General features: G+C 42.6%; 1 protein-coding gene across 1 annotated transcript in view; it reads right to left on the bottom strand.

The window, feature by feature from the left end:
* Nucleotides 1-1,649: 1,649 nt before the first annotated feature.
* Nucleotides 1,650-10,194, bottom strand: part of T265_15541 (hypothetical protein) — a gene marked incomplete at both ends in the record, with an annotated part of 17,508 nt that continues 8,963 nt past the window's right edge. Inside the window, one exon of the mRNA XM_009178549.1 lies at nt 1,650-1,750. Coding sequence (XP_009176813.1) covers nt 1,650-1,750 — 101 coding nt within the window. The remainder of the gene's footprint in view (nt 1,751-10,194) is intronic.

The raw sequence follows: 10,194 nt of genomic DNA on the forward strand, positions 1-10,194 counted from the left end.
GCATACGCAGTTGTAGCGTCGGTCCATTAGTCAGCCTCGTTAGTTCACGTGCTGACTCCATTGCGAACCGTTTAGTGTTGACACTGTTGCTTGTCATAATGAATTTGAAGCCAATTTCCAGATCACCAGGTCGATTAGAGGACTAGATCGGGAGAAATTCTCTCTCCCAACCCAAACCCTGTGATTTTTCGACTTGAACGATGTGTGAAATCTCAGTCTACAAATCACAGTGACCTCGTTCCTAATTTTATCACCTGTGATCATTTTTACAGTTTCCGTCACAGTTAGACGTATGTACATGGATTTGCTGGAGTTCCTCAGGCCTTCTGTGCAGTATGGTGTGCATTGGTTGTGTGACAGTGAAAAGTAGTCGCTGAGAAAATCAATGAACGCTTGTCGGCCAAGTTTTTATATAATGTGATATTTATCAGGTTTATGAGAGCACTTCGGCAACCTGCTACCGCTTTCGTCTGTGCTGTGGTTTCAGTTGAGAGCAGTTCTCGGGTGTCCAATTAGGTCACCGGTGGTGCGATAAATTGCATGGGTGAGGTGTTTGCGATCTAGGGTGTTTTCGAGCCTAGTTGAGTTGCTCATCAGATTGGATTCGATGTCCGAATTAATGTTAGTTTTACTTCGTGCCGTGGACTATGAAGCTGCTTTCTGAAGTATGTATGCAATGAATGTCTGCTTATCTACGCAATACGTTGGTTGTGAAATGCAACGATAAACGTATCGTCGTATATATTTCGCTGTCGTTTATGTGTTCGGTATTCGTTTCAGCGGTAAACGCGAATCCCAGTGTTTATCTTCATGTGTGTTCTGCATTCAGGGTTTTCATTACGTTTCAATATTTTCGTTCATCCAACATGCTCGGTGATCGTGCAGACTTGCGCCAAATTAGGAACTTCCAAGTTATTCATGTTGGGACGGCAGTACGAACGTTGTTCCAAATTGGAAAAAAAATAAAAGTGTCTGTGTTTTCGGTGTCAGTCTTCTCCGTCCCCATTTCTCTTTTCTGATCACATTCGATAGCTACGATGCTCTTGATGCGGCAACTCCAGCTGGATGCTATGGAACATTTGGTCTGTGGCGCGGGTCAGTAGATTACGGACTGTAGATACACTAAGAAGTAAAACCTGCAAGTTAATTCCAGAAACTCTTCAGCACTCGTGCATTTTGTGATACAAAACCTTGACGAAACGGTGTGACATGCAACATTTCGTGCAAATGTTCCGTGAGTTTCTGCTACTGCAGTAAAATTTTTTTCGGCAATATGGCTTTGAAGACTCAATGTGTGTTCCAACGAAAGCGCTTGCGTTTGAAAGCGAACAAAATGCCCAGTCTTCACCCACAGAAGTAATTCTGATCTTCAGTCGAGAACTCAGTGCCTCTGAACCAAAGTGAAGTCTTCTTGATGGTGACTGAGATGACTAAGCTCTTGAGCACGCGAACGCCACCATCCCTTGGTAATACTGATTGATGATGATACGAGGCACAATATGTCCGGATTTTTCGAAATCCCAACAGTCATCACAAACCAAAATTTCTCATAGATAATCTGGCGTGTTTCTTGTGCAAGTGTCACTAGGTGAAGCAAGCCGGTTTTCCAGATTTATCAGCTCCCGCATCCGATGCGCCTCTACCTACCTACAAATGGGCTCTGTGAACTCGTTAAGGGCAAGCAAGCAGTTTTCCGTATTGGTCATCTGTATGACGCAGGCTTCCGAGTAGTACACAAATTCATGTTGATCTGGAAAGTGCAGAAAAACGAATCCATACGATCACTGGATTCATTTGCATTCATTCGGCCGAAATTCAATGTGTTCTTCCAAGCTCATCAAATCTGTTGGAATTCATCTGTTTGTATGCACAGAAGGAATGTAATCCAGTTCATGTGGGTCATCTTTGCACGTCAATAGATCCCCCGAGAATAGTTTCCCAAAGAAAGTCTCGATTTCTCCCAGCCACACCCCCAGTTGCTGGTGATCAGTGTGGTCAACGTTGCTGTTTTTCACACAATTGGGGTTTCGTTTCTCAAGACTCCATTAACCGGGTAAGGTTTGATTGATAACTTCTTCCTTACCACTACTGACCTGTGTTTCTATCCTCTGTCTCGAAAGGATCCGTAGATCCACTGTGCTAGCTGAAATCTGAGGGAATCTGCTCTGTTTACGACCGCCACTGGTGGTTTATTTATCATTCTGCACCATGCTTGTTAGATTTTACAAAAGACTGGATTATTTGTCTGCCAACTGCCCATCATGTTTCGTTTAGGTGTGGACGCCGTCTTATCAACAGGTGTGAACACCGTATACCTGTGCGAACATGGGAACACGTGTGATCAATAGTGGACGACGGGTAGCAAATAACGAACGAATGTGTGTTAGGTTTCACGAGCTACTGCGTTATGCTGCAAGCTGGTTTGGAGAGAGCTTCAATCTGGTATTCTGAAGAAATAACTCACCATCGATAGATGAACTGATCACACTGCATCGGTAACGGTGGCTTGGCCACGTGATGCGTTTCAATCGGCCGACTTCCTCCGAGGGTTCCTTTCGCACAACCACGTGAATGGTGGAGGCGGTCAAACCATGATTTGGCAGTGAAGTATAAAAGCCACTACCAGCAAACTCAAGTGTGCTGGTCATTGCCGACCTCCTGGATGGTGACCCATAGACGAGCCACACGAATGGTTAGATATACTGTCAGGCATGGCACAGTCGCGCCCTCAAGAGCACTCGTGCATGCATGCCCAAATTTATCAGCTCCCGCATCCAATGCCCGGCAACCTACCCAACCTCCCTAACTCATCGATGGACGAAACTGTGGCAGCTGCAAACACTGTACGGCAAGTGAACTGTTTTTACAGCTGACAATTATTTATATATAATATATATGTATATGTATATACATATACAAGTCATGACGCGAATCTGAACTTTGGTGAACAATGAGCTCTGTGAACTCGTTAAGGGCACAAAATATTGTTACATTGTTGTTTTTTCACGGTCTACTCCACATATATTCGAAGAGAACATGGCCAACCGACAAAGTCGGCATAATACATACAGTTGACACAACCAATTCAACGGCTGACGCTAGGCCTCCGCTCGGACGACGACGCTCGTCATTTCACACAGCACCTTGACCTAAGTCAAAGCTGTAGGAATTTGTTAGAATGTCACACGTTGATTCGCTGCGGCCATCTCGATATTTGAAAATTTTGTGCGTCTTTTACAATTATTGTGGAACTGAGAATGTGTCTTCTGTATACGTCAAGTGTGGATTTCCTTACTTCCCGAAAAAATAAAGACCCCTTTTTATGGAAACCCAAAAGCCTTGCGACAAATATGTCAGAAAGTTACTATCTCAGGCTGTTTGCTGCTCATCATCCTTGGTGAATTACCCACCCGCCAATTCCACTGTGGAGATACCACCGTTCAACGGAGCCAGGCATTGTAATCATGAGCATGAATCGCGTTTCGTTTGAAAAAATTACTAGCATGTGTCCAGATATTCAGCGGGGAATGCCGGAAAAATTAAGCACGGAAATATACAAGCTATATTTGCTACCTTCATTATTCTGATAAATTTCACGGGGAGTTGCAGTCATCTAAGGCAATCTAAATACTCATGCATGATGACGAACCTTAATGGAAATCTAAGTAACCTGAAGATTGTTGGCGGATATTGTGGAGTCTAGGATAAAGTAACATGTCTTCAATCAATATGCCGAGTGGACTAAATCCACAAGCACGATCGGTAAATTGAACGCGGAATTCAAATCAACCACTGCAACATGCCACCACTAACCGATAAGAAACGCCCGGTCGCATGCAGGCTGGGTACCCTGATCAACACAAGTTCATTTGCTGGCAACACCATCATTTTCAATTGTCTCGTTGCGGATTCGCTGACGTACACCCTCACAATCCACGTTTTTGGGGCCACAGTGTTTGAGAAGCTGAAGTCATCTAATGCGCGTCCAGGTCTCGCGGGCACACAACAAAATGTCTCTTGCTCTAGCCGGATAGGCATGCCTCTGGAAATTTGGGACACGCCACCATGGGTGTCTTAAATTAACAAACGGGAACCGAGGCTTAGCAGAACCGGCACCATGTACTTACCATCGGAAGCTGACGACGCACACACTACGCTAAGTCATGGCGCATGCATTTTTCAGCTATGGTTACCTGTATGCAATGTGGCTATTTGGGAGAAAGTTCAGGTCTAATGAGGGTCCTTTGACAGAGCCAATTTTGCACAGTAAGTGGACCAGTTGTCCAGTCCACACATAATTCCGTGGTTCAGATTGAAGAAGCAACTAGAAACTTTAGCTTGAGGACTGCTGCCTTCGCTCTGCCTAGACGACTAAGGATCGGTCGGCTTAAGCATTCGTCAATTCAATAGACCTAGCGGCATGGTCGTAAGCCTGTCACTATGTTGACGTAAGGACATCGTGCGCCCAAAACTACCCTGAAAACAACTATCAGCCTGGCCCTCATAGGGTCTCCACGGTTATGTTTCCTGACAGCAACGGTAGTTTTGGTTGCCGCAATGCTCATGCTGCACACGTACTGTTCTCAGGAACCCACTACGGTTGAAAAGAAGAAAACCGCAGTCCGCATGCACGCCCTCAATTGCGAGTAGCTGCAACTTTACACAATTGAAACGACTGGATGCGGATGATCCATAATAACACTGCAAATTGTACGCCTACACATAAGTGAGTTATTTTGGTGGTTAGTGTACGTAAATTTAGCTATGTACTGGCTTGTCTTCCGTAATAAATCTGCTTGCGAGTCCCTGTTCTCAATGACAGGGCATTCACTGGAATTTTGTATCCCTCAGGGTTAAGGAAACTTATTATGGTAATGAAACCGGATGAAATCAGGACAGAAGCACTAGAAAGAGCTTGACCGGCTAGTGACATGTGATTATCCAATCGTAGACTATGTGATGAGTCAGCTGGTGGCCAAGTCTACGGAATCCAATTGAAAACACAGGTTCTTATATTTCTCGTGGATTCGGATACTCATTTTTGATATCGTTGTAAGGAGGTGATTGCAGGAATGTTACAGGCAATTTAAGGCCTAACTTGGAGCACCTGAACACATGAAGTCCATGAGGATCGAAACCTGGTGAAACTAGAAGTGGTCTGCATTCATCTACGGAAATTTGCACCCAACGTCATGGGAACATCCACTGGGGAGTGCTGATTTTCTCACTGAATGAAAAGTTAAGCGAGACCTTGTTTGGTAGGTTGACTAGTTGAAGATAACTTGGTCGGTTCACACACCGTTAACAAAGTGGCATCCCTAAACTTTATTTGCGTTCCCGCGTTGCAATACAGAGAAGTTCAACAGGATAAAGCTCATTTAGGGTGGCTCGATAACAGGTACGTTCTAGGATAGGAAATTTGAAAATTGATTCTGGTGAATTTGGTTGCACGATAATGGACTTGAGTTTGCTACGTGCAATCACTACAGATTAACCCACGATCAACTCGTCTTAGCATATTGGGAACGAAAGGAACGATTGCTGAAGCACGGTTCAACAGTTTTTTCGATGGGGTTTTGGCGTGTGCCTCAAACGGAGCCGTTTCATTCGCTTTCTAGTTAGGAGTTTGTCGGTGCTAAAGGTCATGCCTGACAATCGAGCCTATTAGCAGTCAAACCCAGCAATACCTTTAGCCAGAAACTCTTTACAGTTGTTTTAAGTGATGCGAAAATATGGTATTGTCATTATTACTGGCTAATTTATATGGCTCAAACATCAAACAGTGATGTGGCTTGGATTCAACACCGTTTCATATCAAATGCTACGTCGGTGTGTTCGGAAACTTTGTTATTGTAACCAGCAATTTGGACAATACTATGCGGGCCATTCATATTTGGTTTCGTTACTATGGTGCCCGCTTTTTCATTCTTACTTCTTGATGAAAGTTGCGAGGAGTAGCAACAATTTGTATACGCAACGTCCTTTGGATTGAGCGGGTACAAATTTATGGGGAACCTGATTTTTGTTCAAATATTTGCGCATTGAACCTATCTTGTCCAGACTTCACATGAAGTATTTTCGAAAATTCCGGTGGCATACCTTGCTTGAGAATTTCGCCACGACCAGCTCACAGACTTGTATACTACAAAGCAGTGCGACATTTCGGCAATTGTGTATTTTCTGGTTGAAGAAAACGTCGTTTATTACAGGATGTTCTAAGCAGTCTGCGCTTAATAACTGATCACACCTGGTCCCACTGAGGGACATCATTATTAATCAAAATGTGAAGAGCTGATTGGCTCGCCCCCTATGTTGTTCGTCTGGTGATTAGTAGCTACATTCAGGCTGACGAATAAGGTTGTCTTGAGAATAGTTCTGCCAATAGTAAACTGATTGATCAATTTTGAATGAATGTGCTGGCTTCCCCCGAAAAGCCTACTTGACTGAAGTTGTTGATCATTCTAGTTGCTTGGTCCTTTGGGTTCATAAGCTGGTTGCAGAACACTTCACTTGACCAAGCTGATGCCGAACGCAATTTGTCATCCTTAGAAGCGATGCATATGTAGAGGCATTCGCCCAAGTCAATCAGTGGTGCGAGATATGACCGTCGACCTTGATCATTCGCGTGACCCTCTTTTGAAAGTTCCCGATACTAACGTGTCCGATATTTGCAGCTTTGTTTCATATACTGTTTTCGAGTTCGCATGGGTTCGGTATTTTCAAGCTAGCTTTAGTTATGTGATTATTTGCTGTATGAAAGTTCATTCCGTTGACTGATGCGACAAGAACTTGAGTCAATTCCCAAGCACAAGTTGATTTAAACAAACAACCTTAGAAATCCTGGCCAGCTAGATGTTGGTTGCTGGATTTTCTCTGCAGAGCAGTTGACCATCCAAAGAGAGTTTGGGCTGGGCAGAGGGACCAACCATTCCACTCCGTACACACACAAAACATGACATTTTATAATAAACATTTATTTTGGAAACAGCGCCTCCAAAACTACGGATTGCAATTAAAAAGTTGCGCGATAAATAGTAAACTGGATTACGATGGAACTAATCAAATAAGCGAAGAACATTATGCTGTAGGGTCAAGAAAATAAATTGGAGGGATTTGAATAATTTAGGGCAAGCTACACAATCGAATCGTTTAGTTATGTTGTACGAGGGTTGTTTAGAGGAGAGAAATGCCTCAGAATCTTCATTACATACCTAATGGAGTGGTGAGATTACTGGACAGAATTTGGTTCGCTGACACTATTTGGAACGCTGTCATTTAGCACATAATTTGTGTATGATTTTAGGAAAATAATTTGTTGAGGCGAACAATCGCGCTGAGAAGGAAAACCGAATTAACTTCCTATATACTTCGGACAAGTGAGTAGTACGGGCAAGTCAAACGGAGAGGTTCAACACGTGCTGAGATGTCCAATTGCGTAGAATCACCTCCAGGATCATTTCTCACATAAACGTTCTTCAACTGATGCAACAATTTAATTACTTAGTGCTAGAGGAAATACATAGACTTTTGTTCTTCAGGCTCACTGTGAACGAAAATCAATAAACAACTGATTAGCAAAGCATTATATTTTTCGACTTGTAAGTAAGGGTGAGACGCATGAATTGTTCCACATTTTTTTGCTTCGCGCATCCATTTAAAACATAATTGGTTTACTACGCATAAGCTTTGAAGAAACTTCTCCCTGCTGTTTCGAAATAACCGGCAAATAGTTATTCCCAAATATTTGTATTCACAGACCACTGCAACGTGACGCTGGGTGATCAAATGCTCCAGCATTCTGGTGCACACCTATATGGGGACCAAATTATGTCCTAGACACAGAGGATGCCATGTGTTTGAAACAGCTTGGAGGGCGAGCGGAGCACAGATGGCGCCTACTGCTTATATGCGTGGAGCGTTTGTGAAATTTTAACTCGCTACAAATCGCCATAAATGTACTGCAGTTGAGTCATCGTACGTGAATTTTGTCGAAATATATGAGCTTTTCGTCAAGATTAGCTCAAGCCTCTAGCAGCCAGATGAAAGAATGCCAATAAGTCAGCACATGTGAAATTCGAGAAAGTTCCACGGGAACAAAACTCTAAAAGTTGCACTCAATTATGTACAGGAAAGTTGGAAGAGGGACATTGTTTCGGACAACACTTTGATTCTATCGAATCCGCCTTGTTCGACATTAATTTCGGGGAATGACGTACGGTGTTGAAATGCATTTTGCGCTGCATATCATAAAGTATGTTACGCACGACATGTAATTTTCTGTTTTTGCGAGGTTAGTTTGGATGTATTATTTGGCTATTTTGATGAACGTTCTGCCTCTTATATGCTTAAACCGAAATTGCGAAACCCAACGGGGGAATTCCTAAAAATGCTTCCCAGTCACTCAACAAGCAGTGTTCGAAATCATTGATCACCGATCAGTAAAGCATTTTAAGTGGTTTGACCGCTCTAAATTAGAGAATAAAATAAGCTTTCACGCGCCAACGCAGAGCATGCAGTACTACGCACGATATCGAAGTCTACAAATGAAAATTTGTCGTCATTCCTCGGGCACACTTCGTTTGATTCAATGAGCCCAAACTATCTTTATTTCGTTCAGACACACTTCTATATCATCCATATCCACTCAGCAGAGGTAATACAAAATTCACCCAAAGTAATCGAGCCTTTGAATTAGGAACACATAGAGTTTATTCATTTCTGGTGGAAAACGAAAGCAGTGCATTTTGGTGCTGGAGATAACAGGTTACTCAGGATTTGTGTTTAAAACTTATATTTCGCGATTACATGCACTAATTCGGAAAACCTTTTTGGCATTCTGGCTTTATGCATTTCACGAATGCATGTAAGCATTCATCAGTATTTTTTTGTTCGCATGTTTATAAAAATAGCAATATATATTATCCACAAAGAAGAATAAACAGTGCAGGAAAAGAGAAACTATATATACATTATCAATCATATCAATGCATGGCACGAGAACACAAGGTGATCGGTTGCTTTAATGTTTGTCCTGGCGACTTGTGAAGACTGATCACTGCGGTCCTGCATTCCACACATGCATACTCTCGCCGAAAACAACTGCTGTTTAAAAGTTTACTTTCACATAGTTCAAGCAATATCCCATTGATACGTTTATTGTGCAAAGCATGTTTGTAGTCAGTCTGAAATTTCACACAATTGTCAGTGATTCCAAAGAATACTGATAGTAAAAAAGGGTACCAGGGATAGCTCAGTAGTGCGGAATCACTGAAGGCTAGGTCCGTTTCTTGAGGAAGAATATGGCTACAGCATCTCGAATATTTGTGTCACAGTATGGACAACCTGCGAGTATATCAGCAGCGTTCACGTGGTTTTGAAGCTGATCGGTTATATGTTCGAACGGACCACTTTCTTCCGTATAAACTCCACGGAATGTGCCTGTTGCAAACGAACGATCAGTTGTTCTCACATTTTTTCCCAGATAAACTAAGCAGAATTTACCGGCAGAAAACCATCCGTATAGAAAACATCAGTTGTTCTCCCCTATTGCCAACTAACAGTTGTGTTTGCCACAAATTTGTCGGCAACATAGAATCACCTGCAAAACACTTATCACTGATCATCAAGTTTGATGCATGCAAGTTCATAGTGAGTGGGTAAAAATAAATATCCCCGCTGTTCAAACTCACGTTTGGCTTTCAGCCACACCGGGAGGAAATGAAAATATAATTGGAAACTACACATCTCAAAGCACACCTGACTAATTTTAATGATAATGTATTAACTACTATACCGATCTTGGGTCCGTTTCTCACACACGAAAATTCAATAACGGTTAATGCTGCGATAGTTTGATTTGTGGTTTTATGAGCTATTTGCCCGAGACAGTATGGTGAGCGTCGATTCGCGAAATTTGGCACATTAACATGACAGCTCTAGTGAACGGGTTTGCTTCAGGGAAAGTTCTGTGAGGAATAAAGCAGCCACGCAGGACTGCATGCTCCGAAAATAAACAGCTACTGCAGAAATTTATATTAGCGACATTAACATGCTCTAGTGAACGGGTTTGCTTCAGGGAAAGTTCTGTGAGGAATAAAGCAGCCACGCAGGACTGCATGCTCCGAAAATAAATAAATACTGCAGAAATTTATATTAGCGGGGAGTAATCTTGTTGTTCTCTCTTGATGCCTGTGT

The sequence above is a fragment of the Opisthorchis viverrini genome (assembly GCF_000715545.1).
Source record: "Opisthorchis viverrini unplaced genomic scaffold opera_v5_583, whole genome shotgun sequence".
Classification (NCBI taxonomy): domain Eukaryota; kingdom Metazoa; phylum Platyhelminthes; class Trematoda; order Opisthorchiida; family Opisthorchiidae; genus Opisthorchis; species Opisthorchis viverrini.